General features: G+C 42.6%; 1 protein-coding gene across 1 annotated transcript; it reads left to right on the top strand.

Annotated features, from left to right (window-relative positions):
* Nucleotides 1-5,799: 5,799 nt before the first annotated feature.
* On the top strand, nt 5,800-20,693 carry LOC100649697 (transcription factor Ken 2). Its single transcript, XM_048409745.1, has 6 exons — nt 5,800-5,987; nt 13,582-13,872; nt 13,963-14,135; nt 14,421-14,648; nt 14,748-15,039; nt 16,946-20,693. Exons 1-6 carry the CDS (start codon nt 5,910-5,912, stop codon nt 17,405-17,407), a joined length of 1,524 nt encoding a protein of 507 aa, XP_048265702.1. The 5' UTR covers nt 5,800-5,909; the 3' UTR covers nt 17,408-20,693.
* Nucleotides 20,694-20,819: the final 126 nt, after the last annotated feature.

Raw genomic sequence — 20,819 nt, forward strand, 5'->3', positions numbered from 1 at the left:
TTGGGCAAAAAATAATTTCTTTCAAAACTTTGATATATTTTCTCCAAAATCTCTTTCGCATCATCGAGTCTGATCGTTTGAAAGTTAATGGTAAGAAAGGCCGCATCGCTCGCAACATCGCCTAATATCGTACGTGTACGCACGAGCGTTACACTATTTTTCGACTTGCGTTGCAAATCGAAACAACGATAAGAATTATCGGAGACGGCGTTTGAACGTTTCACGCCCGCCTACCGGATAACTTTTCTGCCTTTTAGCACAACCGCATTTTTGTTTTGCAATAATAAGTTGTTGTTGCAATCGGTACTTCGATTGCCGTTTGGCCGTTGTGTCGAAAGGTATAGCACGCCTCATTAAAGGCCATGACTGTCTCGATTGTTGTGATTTTGTTCTATACAAGGTGTAAACGTCTGTCGTTGCTATTAGTCACGATCGATGTCCAATCATTTCACTCTTCGATCGCGCACCTACTTAATTAACCTCGTGCTTCGGTAAAAATGATATACTACGCTCGAGGATCGAAGACATCGTGTGCTTCCAAATTAATTTACCACGATGATCCATCGACGTTCGTCGATCGCTTCGACCTTATAACGAAAGTTACGAAACTACTTTTAATCACTACGCGCGTACTTTCTCCGCGTTTGGAAGAGCGTTTGTCCGTCGTAGTCTGTTTTTAAAAGAAAACTAATTCGTTCGTCGGTTTATCGTCCACGGTGTTCCTTCCTGACTCGCTCGCCTATTTTCACCCGTACATCCGCGAACCGGCGTGTTCAGAGACAAACTTTCTTACTTACATGCTCGCTTACGTGCCTCTCGCTGCTCGTGTACACCCAACTGACAGCGTAATTTCTCCTTCGCCATTGTTACTCTCAAACGATCTCGCAATCGTCGTCTCCCTCTTGTGACACGCTAATCATCCCCGGAGCTTGTTACGTCGCGTCGCGGAACGGCCGACCTACATACATACCGAATTTCGCCCGGTTTCGTCCTATTGCGTGGCGTTTAACGTTTCCTGGTTATCTTAACCGTGTCCGGTGGCCGTTCGATTCGAAACGGTCGAGAGAGATAATCGAGAGAGAATGGAGAGAGAATGGAGAGAGAATGAAGAAAAAGTTACGAACGGATAATCGCTTCGTCGAACTAGTAGCGTTTTCCTGCGGAACCAGTTGTCAGATGGAACAGGGGCAGAACGCAGCAAAGGTAATTGCAAGGTGTCGAGGTGTCGGATTAGATAATCGTAAGCGATAGAAGCACGGGGTCGATTTCCATCGAACCAACGCAGCGACCCAGATAGAACGTTCGGAAAAATTGAAATAGCCCGGCGTTGCGTTTCGGAAATAATCTCGCCGCGTTCGCATCGGCCGAACAATGCTACTGGTTGCGCGATATCGGACTACAACGAGACTTACTCGACTCCGACTATAGAAGATAAACGCGGTATCAACGCGACCTATCTTTCGTTTTCAAGAGTATCTTTTCGGGGCTGGAAAGCCGGCCATCTCTCGTTCTTCTCTCGTTCTTCTCTCGCTCTTCTCTCGCTCTTCTCTCGCTCTTCTCTCGCTCTTCTCTCGCTCTTCTCTCGGGCAAACAATGCAAACGGCTTTCCACATGGTGCAGACTTTTCGGACACGGTGTACGCTTCTGCCGTACAGGGACGGGACGCGTGTGCGCGCACACACGCTCAGGTGGCAGACCAATACGGCCTCAAAGGCACACGCGTTAGCGACAAGTCCCCACCCACAGTGTGAGATCATTGCGATTACGTAACTGTCCAGTCGACGGCGGTGTGGACGCGCATAAAAGTATCGTGTAGCACGGCACATGCCGCTCTAGTGGACGCTAGATCGTGTTGTTCCAGCGGATAGTTCTTTACTATGCTAGAATTTCGAGGGAAAGGGGGATCGGTCGATTTCTTTCGGCTCGGTGGAAACCGAACCGAAGCGATCGACGCACCGTTTGTCCAATATGCCGGCGATACGTCTCACTTTTTAAGCCGAAATTCCCGAATGACGTAGTTAGAACGAAATAGATTAACGGTAACTGCTAGTTGCGTAGGAGAGATAGCGCGCGATTCGATACGACCGAGTGACATCAAAGTTCGACGTAGATAGTAAAAGGACGAACAACGAAATTTCGATAAGGAGGAAAATAAGGCTGGTTCACGGAAGCGAATGTTTTCCTTTAAACGAATGTATGCGGATAGAGGTTGACGGAGAATGAAATTTGCATAGAATTTTCAAACAGCACGAAGGCAAATGGATGCAACAGTGGCGCCTATAATAGGATTCGCAGGTAGCACGACGATCAGCCGCAACGCGCGCGATTGCGTAACATTTTGAAAAGTCGACGTAACGTGTCGGAAGTCGTCGTTAACTGCGGCTACAGTGCCGTCACGACTGACCAAGCGTGAATAAACAAACGAATAATCGACCGATGCTTTGGATCACCTATCCGCTTTGAATTTCGTTCGCTTCTCTCGATCGCGTTAATCGTCGACCTCTCTAGCAATTTTTCTCGTTGAACGATAACAACGATGGGGCTTGGTGCGTCGATTTCCGATTCACAATCGTAACAAGGCGTCGAGAATAATTATTCAAGGCTACGCGCTATGTTGCAACTGTATCGGCCAGAGCTAACTATACCGATGAAAGTCTCGGCGAGTTTAAAGAGCTTCGGAAAGTTTTACGCATGGAATCACTTTATTGATGTATCGTACTTTTATAAAAATTCCTTCAAACGGCGAAAACATATCGAATCTATCGCAGACGCGGTAAACTTGAACCATAGTAAACAGGATTGATGTAAATTTATGAAAATAGAATTACGTAATGAGAATCACGCGAATCGAGCTATTTTTATGAGAATATCGAGTATTAAAATGTAGTTGCACTTTCGCCTCTCAGAATAATACGAAACGAATTTAAATCAAACGCATAAAAATTGCGGAAGTAGCGTTTCGATATAACGGATCGACGGTATTTAGATCGTTGCGATTGACCGATTTATTCCGAGGAAGCTCGCTCATCTTGAAACAAATATGAAATTGCATAGAGAGCACAGGGGTCCACTTCTCGCAAAACGTTGGTCATCGCTTGACGTTTCTCGTTTCCGCCTGACTCATTTATACGCGGCAGCAAGGCCGAGCCAAAAGCAGCGATCTTGGCTTTATTAAAATATGCCTGCAAGGCGATTACAAGGTAGCGAGTGTAAGTGCAACCAAATAAAAGCGGTTCCTAGCGAATGGCTGCCTGCAGAAAAATAACGCGCATATCGGTGCATTCCGATGCGTTCTTGTAAAATTCCATTCCAGCCAATACCGTCGGTGTACAGTGTAACAATGAGGCGTAATTGCGACGTTACCATCGATCGTTACTACCCATTTTGTATATTGCCAATTGATACGGTATTATTACTCAAAATACCGTCTAGAGTTAATTCGAACACTCTACGCTCAAACTCGTCTACTTTCGTTCGTAGTTCGTTCTACCTTTACAAACAACGGAACCTGTAAATTCCATGACATCGCGTTCCTTGATAGAACGACATTCGTTATTTCGTAAATTTGATAAATTTACAAATCTTCCTCCGATATATTCCTACGTAACTTTATACGACGCTTGCTAAATCTCAGAAAAATTTATTTTACCGAAATCTTTGCTTAATTTTTATCTATCCTTGTAAAAGAAGCGAGTGTGGCGTTATTTGCTCGTAACATCGGCAAAGTGTCGAAGAGCTCGTTCGTTACAGATACTCTTACGATAGTTTGTGAAATATTTTCACATTCGATGGCCGTGGTAGGGTGAAACGGAGATTATACGACGAATTAAAACTCGGAACAGCGTGGAATAACGGAAATACGCTCGCGTCTTCGGCATGTCTAATTCTGCCCGAAAGAAGCGTAAATGGATTAAAACGGCGAATCGTCGGTAGACTTGCCCTTCGGATCCGAAACGCTGGAGCAGCGTGCGTGTCTAACTGGTGATGGAGAGGGTGAGGGAGAGGCGTAGAGAATCAGCGGAAAAGAGAGGAAGAGGGAGAGAAGAACGATCGTGATTGCGTAACATGAATGCACGCGGGTACCTCGCGGCCGCGTATGCTCCCGTACGTAGGTGTATGTAGATCTTCTAGGTAGTGAAAGGTCATCCGTTTAATAGTCCTCAATCGCGGCTGTATGCACGATCGGATCTCCGCCAGTCGATGACTAACTCGCGAGCAGAGGCTTTGACGAACCACTACGCTACACGCTGCTGCATCTGCCGATGCGCAGTAAAAGGTGCACTGGATGATGATGCCAGGCTTTGACATTGAACGGATCGAAATCTCGACGCCGCGATCGGCACACTCTTTTCCTCGACTTCTTCGCCGAGTGCTCTTCTCGTATACGTGACGTTGCGCCGACGTTGCTTCCGTTTCCCAGCTTTCCGTGTTTATATATAGCGGAACTCGTAGGAAAATTTCTGAAAAACTCGTTTCCTGTTGCCGCGCACTCGCCGTCTTATATCATATTACGATGCAACTATATTTCCATTTAGCGTAACAAGCTACGAAATAACGAGGATCGATTAACTCGAGAGATTCGATTCGTTGCTACGGTCCCTATTTACGAATCTGCATCGGTTCGATGACGTTTGAATTTGAAAATGGTTTCCTAGGAAGCGTAACTGCGTGCGTTTGTACAAACGGCAGGGAACGATTTTAAAGCCGTTGACGGCCCTTGTTCTCGAAAGATTAGACGGACGTGGACGGTAGCGATTTCGCCGAGGGCAGAAATGCCTTTTGGCTCGTGTACCAGAAGAGAAGACGAGACGCGGTGCGTTTGAGAGAAACGATCGTTTATTACGTAAGGGAACGCAACGCGGAGACGTGCGTATTGCGGGGCATAAAGGCAGATACACACGATTCTGTTTACTCGTTTGCAGCGACTGCAGCGAGATACGTACGTGGCGTGCACGCATGCATGTATGTACGCGCGTGGTCTCTCGTCGATGTAAGGGGAGAAAGGACGAGCGTCGAGGATCGAGAGAGCAACGTTGCCAAAGTCTACACAGCAACCTTTTTTTTCCTTCTTGTAGATTTTTTCAGAAATCTCTTGCTTCTTCGATGTGTTTCCGCGTTTCCACGTGATCCTGCGGCAACGATGCTCCGCGCTCGGACGTCCTTCTGGTTATGCAAGTGCTAAAAAGTGACCGACGCTCAATATTATAACTGACATCATGTTTATCGCGCGAATTCCGTAAAAGACATATCGGCTGCTGTTCGAGAAAAACGATCGAAAGTCCGAAGTTTCTATGATTTCTGCCATGCACCTTGACTCTTATACAAAAACGGTAGGCGAATTAATTTGTTTCGCGGAAAAAAACCGTATGTTCTATTCCAGCTGCAGTTTCTATTACTCGACACATTCTTGCCCGATGTTCTTTAAATGCTAATTACTTTTTTCCAACGAAACAATCATTTTCCATTTGCTACATCAACGCTGTTAGTGTTGTTATCGCGATGTATATGCGTTTCTATCGACGAGGAAACACGTCGCTTAGACGTAAAATCCTGAGACGCGGTTTAAAACCTGTCGACCTTCGTCCGCGATCGCGGTACGAATATTCTCAATTTTAGCGAGGCTGGCCGTAGAAATCGCGGGTGCACTCGATTGCCCCATAGAGCGAAGAAGTGCACGACGCGTGCGCGTAACAAACATGCCCTTCAGATCTACAATGATGGAGCGTCTATTAGAGGAGGCGATTGTTCTTATATAATGAATGGATCATGTAACTAGCCGCTTCGCGGACTCGCTTCGTGGAACGAGAGACAGAAAGAGAGACGAGGAGAGAGCGGCGAGAGAGGAGAGAGAGAAGAGACGAGAGACGAGAGAGAGAGAGAGACAGCTTGCCGCGTACACATACAAGGCCATGGAACGTGTGTCACGTACAAGCGTATACCTGGGAAGAGTGTGTGCGACCACGTACCAGTTAGAGTCGGCTAGGTTGGTACGTAAGTGCAGCTGAAAAGGCTTTTTACTTTCTGGCCTTGAACGAAATGTATCCGGTGACTCGACGACCGCCGATCGGCCGAGGGAATTCTGTCGTTCCCCTACGTCGGGTCGGGTCGAGTCGCGTCGGGTCGCGTGGCGTCGGGTCACGTGGCGTCGGGTCGTGTCGCGTCGGGTCGGGTCGCGTCGCGTCGGAACGAATCCTCCGTCGCTATCCTGATCGTTGTTATTTTTGACACGCGCCTGCTCCGTATCCGCCAGTGATCCGTCATTGCGTTTACCAATGTCGGGCCGATTCTACCTTTTAATAGCCTCCACGGACAAGTGGATAGGATAATAACCAGTTTCGTGGCGCAACGCACTTATCGAACTTGCGATCCAGAAACGTGTCTCCGCATCATTGTTTTCCCCGAGCGTGAAAGTATTTCGAAACATACGTACGCAGACCGGACGGCCGACTACCAACGTTTCAAGCGGAATAATCTATCCGAAGAATTTCTACGTATCGCGCTCTCCGTTCGATCGTGCAGATTTTCCTTTTTCTTTCTCAATTCGATCCTTAGATTTTCTCTTCGGAGCGGCGATCTTTCTTCGTTTCTCGTTCGTTTCTCGCGTTATTAGCTTTTCTTGCAATATCCAAACGTAGTCGGGCGATTTTCGTCAGACCGGTTGAATAGCGAGCGAGCAACGGAGACGGACAAAACGAAAAGGAAGAAGAGAGAAGAAATAACGGAGAGAGTACGTCACAGTCGACGGAGCGATGCGCAAGAGGGAGAGCGTGAGAGACCAGTCGGAAAATAGTGATTCGAAATCGGGGAAAGGTGTGAGTCATAGGTTTCACGGGGTGTCATAACCCTGCCCTCGGTTAGAATTACGCATTTTCGTTTCTAAAACACGGTGAAACACGTTGTCTGCTCGATGAAGAACTAACGAGCCACGACGCTACGACCTCTATAGATATTTTCAGCAGCAGCGAATTTCAACCGAGACAGCCACTGAATTTCGACCGCAGTGTCAACCGAATCTATAGAAAAAATTTATCCTTCTAATTCCTTATGTTTCCTTTTGTCCATCGGACGAAGATTATAAAACCACCATTAAACGGATATCGTGTTCTTGTCAGAAAAGCCATCAACGGCCGTGACGTGTTCGATGCAATTTCTTCTCTTGTTCGTGATATTTTGTGGTAACGCTGGGTCGTATAGCCTCCCCGCAAACTTCTATGGTGTTCCAAACCAATGCTTTTCGATGCTTGTGTGCGTACGTATAAGATGCATGTACGTGAGAGAGGCCCGATGAGACCGCGAAACACGGCCTATCGAGGCTGGCGAAACGTAATTGGGCCCACAAAAAATGGAGCGGAAACGCCTGGACCCCATTACAGGTCTCGTAACGAGTTCTCCGCGCGTTGCTCAATCCGCGCTGGCTGGTTCGCGCGGTTTCAGCAGCCTCGCCTTAATCCGAATCGTCACGATCTGTTCTCTTTGCGATAAATAACAAACAGTTCCATTATTTTTCAGATTCGTACCGCACTGTAACGACGAGTAATTCCGTTCAACGGATTCCGCGATTTACGCCGTTAAAGCGTGAAAATTGGACAACTTATTTCGGTGATTCGGTCTGCCAACAACGTGACGTTTCGCGTTTACGGGAAATGTTTTTCACTAACATGGACGCATCGCTTTTTCTTTTTTTGTCATTTAATCGTTGATACGAAAGCGAAACGTGAACCGATAACGGCAGGTCATTTCGATCGACGTACATCGTTATCGGGACGTCGTTGTCGCGCAATTCCTTACCGTTGTCAAAAATAAGTCAGCATCGATGCAGCAACCGCCCCTCGTAAACTAAACGATAATATTTGCCGTTTTTTTACTATCGGTTTATATTTGACAGCGTCGTATGTATAAACAATATTTCATACATGGACGTCGTTTGATAGCTTTTTCACATTTATATCTAAAATCTTTACCTTGCACAGCATCTCTACCGGACAAAGGTAATGAGAAATGCAAACGATAAAAGAAGTCGTTGCCGAATACAGAAAATCTCGCGAACAATATCGTCCCGTTTAAAGAATTAATTTCAGACTTTTGCTCGTTTGACGAAAAAGGATCTAGTTAGTTCTACACGTGTTCTAACAATTTCAATGGTGTTTGTATTAAACGATACATCGTCACATTTATCGAGACGGAGAATCGACGATTATCGTCGGAAACAATAAATATCCTAACCAAGTTCGTGTGCTACGTGTAAACAGTTACGTTCCAACAGTCAATTGCATCGGTCAATCGCGTAGAACGATAATTGTCTGTACGAGACCTAGACCAACATAAATCCGAACCAAGTTTTAAGCACATCGAACCGCGAGAAATAACATTCTCAGCATCGACCAGCGTTTTCTCCGATCAAGGCCTCGGTTTTTCATACGAGAGCTGAATCTTTTTCACCGGCCGATGCTGGTGCGAGCTTCCCTCTCTTGGCCCCGCTGTCTCGCGCTTTAATTTCCAGCCTCGACATTTGCGTAACCCAGTTTCGCCATTGTTCGATTCAATGGTAGATCGTAACGTCCGCCATCCGGATAGAAGATTATAATGCTCGCGTGTGTGTGGCACTGCGCATCGTTACATCGACGCAGTGCGAGTGTGAATATGTACGTGTATACGTGCGGTGGTGTAGTCACGAACCGAAAGTGTAAGTGCACACGCGCGCACGGCTGCCGCGCGACCGCATTAGTATGCGAGGCGATAAGCAACCGACGTCCACGGAGAGTTCGCGCAACGAAATTTACGAATTCCAGCAACTTTCTCCTCTCATTCTTATCTTTAGCTCAACCTCACGAACTCGTTGCACCAGTTCCCACTGCATCGTCCCCTCTTTTTCTTCCACAAATGCCAACGTCTTTCGGACCGTCTCGATGTTGCACACGAGACGACGCGTGTTTTTGCTAGTAACTACAAAAGTTGGACGACGTGACGTATCGATACTATTTCGCAAGTTCCGTCTGCGAGGCAGAATATTTCAACTTTACAGAAATAATACGCGGCGAGACGCTGAAACTTTCGCGTGTTCGCTTTTACCCCTCAATTACCCTTTAACGTATCACGTGCAGCGAATGTCATCGGCATGGACTAGGGATGCATAAACGTACTATGCACAACCGGTCAGCTATATCGGGACATTCATTGGTATTTGGTATAAAACTGTTATTTCATTCGCGTCGTGTATACCTTATATATATATATCATTCATATACCTCGAGTAAAAATTATTCATCTATTCCACCATTTTACATAGTGAAATATCGAACATGATAAAATCAGAATATAGCTCGAACATACATGGCTACGTAATGACGATCGTAGAAAATCGCGCATCGCCTATGGGAAACGTTCGTGCGCGGTGTATTCAATAATTAAAAGGTTAATGGATGACACGGTCGTTTTTACGATGCGCGGATTAATTTCTCACGAGATCACGTGATACGTAAAAAGGTGTAAAACCGTACAGCACCGATATTGCCATAAATAAAGTACACTTTTCTTGTCAACCTCGCGAACTTCGCGAACTTCGTACTTTCTCAATAAGAGCGTAGCATCTATGGACTGGGAAACTTGTAAGCAAAGTTTGGTGAATAATATATCTGAAAAGAAAAAGCTGATTCATGGAACGAATCGGTTATCAGAAACGTGCTCTAATTTCGCAATCACGAACATTCGGATCCACCGCCAAAAGCGTAGCACCGAGGTTCCTCTATTTATCAGCGCGCGACAAAGTAGGAGCCGATGGTGGTTTACCGACGCGACGAGATGTATCGAAACGCAGCGGATTACCAGTTGGCCACGGACTGCTGGGGAAAGAGAGCAGCACCTACAAAGAGCGGCAGGCATCCTGACTAGTAAAACTGGCAAACAGTTGGATCGCGCAACCCCCACCAACCGACAACTGGGCCAGAGTTTCTGCATCTAGTGGCACGGGGCCTTGCCCCCACTTAGCACGAATGGCACGAGACCCCGCCCGGCAACTCTTCAAGGCCCAAATAGAGGAAGAAAGACGAACGTAAGCGTAAGCGTGGACGTAATGCAGCCGGTCGGCCAGCGATTGACCCTGAACTTCAAGTCGTGCTTGCTAACAGCAGCAACAACAACGCAGACGCATCAGCAACCATTTCCTTATTCAGCGATTTTCTTAGTAACCGCTTCACGAGACATTACGTGTGCGATCGAGTCATACACGCGCGAACCAGCGCGGCGTGCCGTTTCTCGTTCAAGGATCGTTCTCCTTTTTTTTTTCTTTTTTATCCTTTTTTTATCCTCTGTTATTCGATTTTTGGAGCAGATTTATATACCATGATATAACAAAGCCGTAAGTTAAATCATCGGATAGCGGTAACAATGGATAGAAACGATATCGCGAGGAATATCATCGATCGATGATCGTCTAGTGGAAATATTTCGCCGATAAAACAGACAGTCGATAAAATTAACGTTTTAAGATCAGCTTCTATCGGCGTTGGCAGTTCGACGATGAGTCACGAAATTGGAGCTTTCGGAATATAACTTAAAAACGATATAACCGTTCGCCTTGGTACGCAGACAAATCTACATATCGTATATATCGCGAAGAATAAGTTGACATCGTACGAATGATCCGAATAAAGGCTTCTTCCGACCTCTGAAATTATCGATCGATTTTACGATCTCCTTATATCCCTTTTATTCTTTTCCGCTATAGATACGTATCTACGATCACAACTGTACGCTGCGTTCCATTTTAGAATTCCGCAGAATAAATAGACAACGGCTAACAATATTTCGCTTCTAAGCAGAGAAACAGTAATCGATCGTTATTGTTTCGAAAAATTGGAAAATCAGAAAGCGAAATTGTATAAGTTTTATTTCGATGTGCTGTACGACGCACGTGTATACAACATCGACTTTGTATTAAAAATTTCTTTGCACGGTTTTAACCGAGGTTTCGGTAGGTTATGCGATTAATTTGTCTAATTATCGATTTTACAACCTCGTTGTACTTAGTTACGTGAAAGTAACGAATTTAGGATGCTCGTAGTTGGCGAAGTATTGGAACAAGATACGAGGCACGGCACACCCTGGAGATATAGGGAAAGAAAGAAACGAAGAAAGCAGCGTATGTGATTCGCGATCTCTTGCCTCGATGGAATTCACGCCCTCTTCGTGACTCTTGCCCAAGGCCTTCCCTTTCCAATTTGATCGGATCACTCATCGAAGGTCACGTCAATGAGTATCCACTTGACAAGCTCCTGTATCGTGTCAGCATAACAGGAAAACGGCTTCGTGATCTTCATTTCTGATCGCTTTTTATGCAACTAATTTGATCTTAATCCAATTGTTCCATTAAAAGTCTGACATTTTTTTATTCGGAAACAGAGTACCAACGTGAGAAAATTTATCCTGTCTTGCTACGAAGCTCTGAGATACTCGAGATCGATCTGCTTAGATCGATAACAGAAAATAGTATGCGTGGTTTTCTCGATCAAACACCCTCTCTAGAAGAGAAAGAACGAGTTTCGTTAACGTTCGCGAATGTTAAGCGTGAAACTCATTGTGCCTGAGACACGTTTGACATTGCGGAACGCGTCGATGTTTACGGCATTGGTTTCATAATGTTAATTATACTTCTGCTCGCTGAGAGCATATAACGTGAAATCAAACTTTCTCTCCCGCGGCTCCCCTTGAGAAACGAACGAATGAACGAACGAACGAACGAATGAACGAACTATTATTCGATTCCTGCGCGACGAATTTATTCAAACGTTCGAAATGAAAAGAGCGATAGACCGTTCGTTCAATTCGTTGCGTCATATTTGTACGCTATTAGAAAATGACATACGTCGATTCGTTATAAATAAATAATATCGGATGGTACGCGCAATTCGTTACGACGTTCCGAATAAACGTACAATTTATTTTCCGGGTAACCATATTCTGCTGCGTTATTTTCTAATCGCGAATTAAATTGCAGTGCAGTTACATGAGTCACGGTAACATTTCGTTGCGAGCTACATCGCCGGTATTCGCCAGTACTCTTTTAATAGGAAGTTTCTCGAAGAACGCGGAGATCTACAGAATTTCCCCTCTCGAAGCGGCAGATCATTAATCAGCGGGACCGCAACTGCCTAATTACGCTATTGCATCCAAGATGCAATTCTATTATGTTTATCGATGCACTGTTACTCGCGAACAATTACGTCAGTGGGATTACGCGCACACGGTTCTCTTCTCTTCCCAGAAAGATAAAATTTTATCGTTTCATTTTTCCGAGCAATAAATGAATTCAAAGTAATTCAGCAATTACCTTGAGCCCGTTAGATTTAATTGAGCACACAAACCACTGTTTCGTATTGTGCTAATGATAGACAGCTCAAAGTCGTTTTCTTCGAAATATCCACGTGAAACTGAATTCGTCGAATAAATAGCTTTGCAACTTAATTATATAGATGAGCTATCATTAGACGCAATTCAAGTCCTTAGCAGAAAGCTGAGCGAATGTCAGAGAAACGTGAGAAACATAATCTTGGGACACGTCACCGCCTTCCGCCGTTTCTAACAGAGGCGGGGCACGGAAAGATGAAATTAGTGTAACGAAGCTGTCTTTGCATGACGCGAAGCGACGACAGCGCATTATTAGGTTAAGGACGTCACACATATTTCGCTTATTTCGTTGTTACGAAAGAATTTTCCTCGCCATTATCGTCGCGGTGCGGCGATAACAAGCGTCATATGCTTAGATTTTGCGTAAATCATTATGTGCATCACATGATGCAGAATGTTCCAACGATACGTAACTGATCCTATAAACGTAAAATCGAAAATTTCTTAAACAGTTTCTAATTTCGCTACTTTTAAACGACCGTCAATTAGAATTAATCAAATATAAGTAAACGATAAGCAGTGGTATAATCTCTTTAATATTACAACTTGTCTCGTATATGGTAGAATTTTATATGATTTGAACGAAGGATTTATGCCAAAGTTTCAAATTAATTTATAAATTACGAATTGAAGTTACAAGTTTCCTAGCAAAATAAATGAAATTCTGCAAATTACAAATCATCGTCTTGTATCCTCTTGTAAAGATAAAATTAACGTATGAACTAGGTGCATATATCTTACAACTTGTAACTTGTCAATTCGCGTTAATATCGTCTAACGGTAAATAAATCTTTATTTCTTTATGCAACATAAATCTTTATGCAACAAGACCACACAATTTAAAAATGACGCACGCTCTTAAAGTATCTTAATTTCTATTAATTTTCCTTATAAAGCAAGCATATCGTTAAATTTGTTGTTCCATTGAAAGTCTCGTTATTTATTTTGTAATAAATAGAACCGATCAGGCTCGGCAACGGACGATATTTTCGCTAAATATAAACTGCGCGAATTTTCTTTACACGAGCTACGGTTTCTTCGAAGCGTTTTTCTCTTTTTTATAAAATTCTTTAAAACTTGCTCGGAGATAATCGAACGCGTCACGCAATTATATGTGCGAATACGATAATGCAATAAAACAACGAATAACGTAAATAACAATTGACGAACTTTTTACAGACGATGTATACTGACGGTCTCCTGACGCTCCATTATGGGAAGCATCCAGCGACCTTGGCCGCGGAGGTTGGAGCCTGGTACACCGGGGACCGTCACGTGGACGTGACGTTAGCTTGCGACGATGGATCCGTCGTCAAGGCCCATCGAGTAGTTTTGGCTGCAGCTAGTCCCCTTTTGGCTAGTCTCCTTCGTAACCCTGCATTGGACCATGTGGTTCACTTGTCCGGGGTCCGAAAAACCCAGCTGACTCATTTGTTGGAATTTCTTTATAACGGAGAAGCTCTCATTCCAGTAAGCCTATTATCTCGTTGTGTAACATTTTTCTTCGACGATGCGTCGTTCGCCGATGAAAAAACATGCAAGAACGATAATATTTTGCAGTCGACGGAACTCACGCCGCTAAGGGAATTGTTCGAGCTTCTTCAAATTAAGTCGGAGCTGTTCGAGCCGAATCAACCTCAAACCTCTAGTAACTCCGACCCCGAAAGGATACCCACCCCTCAGCCCTCCGAGGGCCAAGAGAGTTCCAGCTACGAATCGCAGTACGACGGCAGGTTGGTAGAGATCGACCAGTGTCGAGGATTCGTGAAATCAATTCGTCAATACAGATATCGTCATTTCTAAGATAGAGAACTATATTAAGATTAATTTCTGCTTTTGTCCGATCTTTGTTTCGATAAAGAGAGCGAGGCTGGTGCGTTCGCGCCTTTATCTTCCACTTTCGACGTTTGTTCTCAAGTTTCCGGATGAATACGCGCGATATACTTAGATAATTGGAAAATTCTATCCCATCCGACGCAAAGAAACAAGTATCATCGCATTGTCCGCTAACGTTACAGGCAGTCGAACAATCCGGCCGACTGTTGCTCGGTACTCATAAAAACCGAGGGATGCGAGGAGGAACCAGAAGTAGACGTGGAAGGCGTCGAAGGTGAAACTCTCCTCGCGGAGAATAGAGAAAGCAGTATAGAACCGCCTCGGCGGAGGGATAGTTCGGATCCTGTAAACCTAAGCTTAAATTCTGGAACTTCCACTACTAGCGAAAGTTCGCACGATATTGTACCTAGGTAAGTTTGAAAATACGAACAAACGTTATTAAATTGTTCGTTCCATAGCTAGTTAGTGGTAACTTGTTCTACGAGTTTTATCGCCGTACGTTTATTCAGGCCAGAGAAGCAGTTACTGGAGAGGCGAGAATCTCTAGAGGAGGCGGAAGAGAGAAGGAGGCAATTAGCGGCTCGACTCGCGTTAGGCTTAGAACCGGGAAAGCGAAAACCCGAAGAAATACCTATCCCACCTGCGGAGGCGTATATCGTCACGCCTCATCGAAAACGAAGGCCAGGTTTTCACAATGCACCCGCTCAGAATCCAGCCTTTGTACCGTTCAATCCTGGATTCGAGACGCCGAGGCGGTTGCAAGCGCCACATCCCCTCAGCGTCTCGGCACCCCCGTACCTGGTAAATGAGTATTTTCATTTTCTCTCTTACAATGATGCAAATGTTACCATCAGACTGCGGACTTTTATGCACTTTTTATGCATTTTTATAAGAAATTTACAAATGGGAAAACACAAAACTATCTTTTCATCAAATTCAATTGTGAGCTTCTAGTGCAAAAATATTAAAAATATCGATTTCGATTATTGGTCATCGTAGTTGATTCTCAAGTATCGATATTGGTTAGTTTCTTCGCAAACTTTTATGGATTTATCATGTACAAAATTGATCAAATCGTATATTTTTCTCTTGCAATCTTCGTATAAATTCATTGAAAGTTGAGCATGTAAAAATATAATTTTGCATAAATATCCGCGGTCTACGATATTATTTGTATCACCTCTTTCTATCTTCCATCTATATCTCGTAAATAAATTCGTAATTTGTTAATTATATGTAAACGAATCACGTTCATCGAGTAACGAAACTAAAGGATCGAACTCTTATGTCCGTATTTCTACCTAAAAGTTGGTTTAATTGGAATTTCACATAGCAACTAGAATTTCGATGATTTGTTAAAATGTTAACATGTTATAAATAAATTGAATTTATTTAGATATTCTCTCGTAAGAGAATCGTCAACGAAAATAATTTCTATTTTGAGATAGAATGGTGTATAATTGCAGACGTGTAAATTTCAAATACGATGACTTGTAACATTGGTAATAAAATTTTTCAAGTCGAAACGTGCGAGAAAGTCAAGTAGAACTTGGTAGAAGATAACGAAGATAACGGATTATTTTAATTTAACAAATACGTAATACTGTTCTTGCTTTATTTCTTAGAAATAAGGTTTTAAAATTATAGATTTCCAGCGCCTATGGACGAGCAACCTGCCATACATCGACTCTTTTAAATACGAAGTTTTAGTAAACTTTTGAGAGCAACATATTGCACACGTACAACTTGATGTGAATTTGAAAATATTACAGCCTGCATTTGGAATTTTTCCATCGTTAATTGTAAAATACAAATAAAATTTTCCCAGAGTTTTTTAATTACTGTCACTTTACTGCAAAATGAAAATTTTTAATAATCTTCAAGATGATATTTATAAAAGTATTATAGTTGTTGTTACCAAACGCTATTAACATTTAAATACGAAACAGCGCAAGTAGTCTTTGCGTTACGCGATATACAGTTCCTTGCCGAAAATATTATCGAAAGGTTGTTCGTCGATCGATGCCCGACAATCAAACCCGTATTTTTAAAACTTAATCGCTAAAAATAAAGCGACATCAGGTATTTGTTTATTAAACGAAGATGTTATTCTCGTTGTTATATGTCATCTTATTCGTTCGATCTATAGCTTTGGAACTATGTATATGTTTATGCAATTTGTATAGTTCTTCTTACGTAGAACAAATTTTCTGCGAAAGGAAGTTGCATCGATGGTAATAATAATAATAAATTTCAATAATACCAACTTCGAATCTACGAGATACTAGGTTAATTTATCAATTAAATTAATCGAATTTCGTTAAAATTAGGTATTTGGATAACAGTAAAGGATAGTAAAAAATAGTAAGGAATAGTAAAGAATAACGCTATAAATATGACAGAATGCGATATTGAAGTTTTCTGTGCCTTCTTACGAACGGTAATATTATGCAAGTTGTTACGTAAATAACAATCGAATATTTTAAACTGAACGGAGAGAAAAAAATAAATAAAACTTGAGTTTCCTTCGATTTCGATAGGACGTTTTAACTAAAGACGACAGTATAGATATAGTATTGCCAATTTCAAACGAATAACATCAAATTAGCGTAATAATCGAATATAAAATCCTTGCTTTTATGGAATATTTTATAAAATTTGTAATTTAGTTGCGAATAGGATAACATGCATGTATCGTATTTTATAGCAGGACAGATCAGTGACACCACCAGGAGCGTCGCATAGACCACCAAGCGCTGATCCAGCATCGGCGGCAGGCTTGGAACCACCTTGGGGTTCTTGGGCTTTGCCAGCAGCAAGAGCGCCTCCACCTCCGCCGACGGATGACCCGCCAAAGTCTACTCCCGTTCGCGAATATCGGTGCAGTTATTGTGGCAAACAGTTTGGAATGTCTTGGAACTTGAAAACGCATTTGAGAGTGCATACGGGTGAAAAACCTTTCGCGTGTAGACTTTGCGTTGCTATGTTTAAGCAGAAAGCTCACCTGTTGAAGCATCTTTGCTCCGTTCACAGAGGCGTCATAGCCGCCCCTGACAATACCTTTACTTGTTGCTTCTGTTCGTTAAGTTTCGATAGTCTACAAGAGTTAATCAGGCATCTGTCAGGGCCGCATAATAATTTGCTACTCAGCAAAAATCTACACGACTAGCGACATGGATAAGGCGAACCGGTGCTGAATCGTCATCTCGAACGCATCTCGATCAAATATTGCATTTCTCGCAAATCGATTCGAGCATGCTTGGATCGTGTTCAGATGAGAAAGTACGAGTGCCTTTAAATTTTCTCAGTATTCGAAACTATAGATTCAGCATTTTTCTTTTCTCTTTTTTCTTTTTTATCCTTTAGTTTTTCCCTTTTCCATTGCTTCCGATTGCTGACGAAAACTTTTTGGTTTGAATATCGATCTCGAGATGATAAGACCATCGTGCACGGAGTAAAAAAGTAGTTTTTCTAACTCTTTTCTGGACGAATATTTTCTTCGAAAGATATTTTAATGTAAAATAGCATAGCATAGCTACGTAGCGGCATCGCACTCTCGTGCGATTAAATTTTCTTTCCTCGCGAAGATGAGAAACGTCGAATAATTGTTACCTTTGTAAACGGACGAACGAAAGTGGGAACTTGTTATTTTATAAAGTTTTGCAGCAAGTTTTACGGTTCCGCGTGGAATTACAAGATCTTCGTGAATCTCTTTTTCTTTTCTGTTCGAAAGTAAATATCTTACAGCACCGGATGAGCCTTCCACTAAGGCGTTACGTCGTTTTCGTGAGCCTCTCTAAATTGAAGATATTCGAAGACGACGCAACAATCGACTACCTGTTTATTATTATAAGCGATGACCAGTAACTGTGACCAAATAACGTATTTCCGACAGTCGACGTTGGTCGGAAGTGTGTCGGATATGTTGACGGTCTCTATCGGGTAACGTTAAGAAAGTCGAAACGAGAATATATGATAAAAGGAAAGAAAGAAAGAATAAAGCAAAAGATAGAAAATATAATATAAACGAAGAGGCGAGAGTCAATTATCGTTGTCACGCGCCGAATTTCGACCAATTCACTAAGGTGAATCCGGCACGCGTCTTCTCGTTGCGTCTTACTTATTGAAAAAGCTTTTAAACGCTTCCGTTCGCGTCACGTGACATCCAGCGAAACCTCTCGTTTACCTCAGATCGCGCGCAAACAATCTCATGTGTAAATAAGGTTAATGTTTTAGTCGTAGAAACAAGCGAACGGATATAACAATTTATTTATTTTACACTTTGCAAAGGGACCAACTGATTTTCCACCGATTTCTGTCTTAGGTAGATTTTAGGTATCCTGCCCGTTAATCACCTCGAACAAATTTGCTCGCAGAGAGCTGTGTACGATTTCGGAATTAGCGTATGGAAGGATTCGATTAGAAGGTCGTGGATGTAGAACAAGAAGATATTGGCGTTCTCCTTATCCTACGAAGAGGAACATTATCGGCGAGACGCGATCCTGGAAGAAGCGACAATAATTTTTTCAAAACGGTTCAACCTGTTCGCCAACTGTTAGAATAAACGTTGCTAATGTTCTTCCGCGTATTACAATCCTCGTCTTCCGCTTCATCGTAACTGTCCTTCTCCCTTCCTCCCTTGTCCCATCTTGCGTCGTTTTTCCTTGAAACGTCTTTGGTATCTCAGCGACTCGAGTGCCTTGTCAAATGGGTCCAAATTGGTCGATTGGGCAGTGATTTCATGTGTTCATAGGCTTAAGATACGTACACGTGTAAGATGACGATACGAGCTCGCTTAGGAATTGAAAGAAAGCGTTAATTAATTCACGTAGAAGTTTTTAATATCACTCGAATTAATCCAAGTTTCGTTAGGATCTAGATAGATTGTTTTAAGTAGTAGCTTTTGTTTCTCTAATTTCTTTTTTGTTGGCGCAGGACGTCATGAATTTCTTTTCTAGATAGGTATTTACTACCTAAGGTGCCTTGAAGAAGGGCCTCAACCTCTCTTTAGCTCCTTGGCTGTATGAAAATCTCAAATACGGAACGGACGGTCTTGATAAACGTGGAAAATCAAATAAATTCGAATCCCGATAAATATCATTAGCGACGATATTATATTCGTTTGAAACTCACGCGCACATTCCATACACATACGCGAATACTTTCACGAAACGATTCCTCTAACTTATTTTACGCAAATTATATTTTTACATTTAACGTGACCAGATGCGATTTCGAAAATTTCCATCTTAATATCCCCACTGACGATCAAACGTATCGCTAAATTTGAACCGTTTCACTTTTGCAAGGGGACGATGCGATGAAAAAAATCAGCTAGCTGTTGCTGTTTATTGGGATTCGCAATTTTTAAAAAACCATATTGGAAGTGTATTTGAACTAAGATCGTTCGTTCTATTTGCCTTCGCCATGGTATTTTTACCGCCGGGGTATAAACGAGCACGAAAGCAGAACATAGGAACGTAAGAAGAGGTTAGAGGGGTGGTGTGCGCTCTCATCAAGCCAGGCAAAAATGGCCAGCACAAAACAGTGAACGCAATGTGATACTAAATGATAATAAAGATAAAGTAATTATTGTTTAGCGTGCAACGCTTCGGCGCATCGTACGAGCGCGACTCGTGGCTCTTTCAAATAAAAAGGAAAAATCTTTCGATCGCGAGAGGAAGAAGCTAACAGACGATCCTTTTTTTTCTGCGAGCCGCCTAAATAATTTTTAGTAACTAACTTTTCGTCGTTTCTCTGTCTCCAATCCTCTTCTACCTAAAACCCTCTCCAACCTCCTCGTTCCCTCTTCTCGAGACGTAAGCGCACTAGGATTACGTATGCAGATTATGTTACTGTTAATTAGTTACGTTTATTGTGTATATATACACAGACGCAGACACACACACTCGCGGCCAGATGTCCCAAGAGGGCATTTCTTTTCATCCTCGACGTAGCGAAATGTTGTAGACATAAATCATTTTTTCATCGATGTTGAACTTTGCTTTTGACTATGTCGATTACTTAAGTGAAGAAGACTTTAATCAAGGAAGTAAATTGCAATCGTGATGGTAAAATGCGTATGCAGAGTTAGAAAGATCGATCGTTCGTTGTTTCCTAGAGATAAAATCGACGATGCGTGTTATTTCTGCAATTAAAATTTATATAAAATCTTGATTACGAATGAAAAAAATAAGAAATGTCGTGATTCCTTTCCAAGATGAAATAATACTTGCTTTACGTTACCATATTGTATATCACTTTCCTTTCCTTAAATATTCGCTTGATTTGAAATCATTGTTCTTCGGACATCTGGTCAGAGTTTTCTAGAATTTAAGCATCTTCCGAGCGGAGAACGTTTTCCGCGTGCTTTCTTAGTGTTCATAGATTTACAAGAAATAAATTAATTCAGATGAGAAATCTGTAAAAGAAGATAAACGAGCGAGCGAAAACAACTTGGCTCATATCAATATCCTTTCCCTTTCCTTTCGACCTAAGAAACGTTAGATTTCAAGCGAATTCGTTCTTATCGGTTTCTATTATTTGCCAAAATTAGTCTTTAAACAATCATTCGTTACTGA

This window comes from Bombus terrestris, chromosome 10 (assembly GCF_910591885.1).
Source record: "Bombus terrestris chromosome 10, iyBomTerr1.2, whole genome shotgun sequence".
Taxonomy (NCBI): Eukaryota; Metazoa; Arthropoda; class Insecta; order Hymenoptera; family Apidae; genus Bombus; species Bombus terrestris.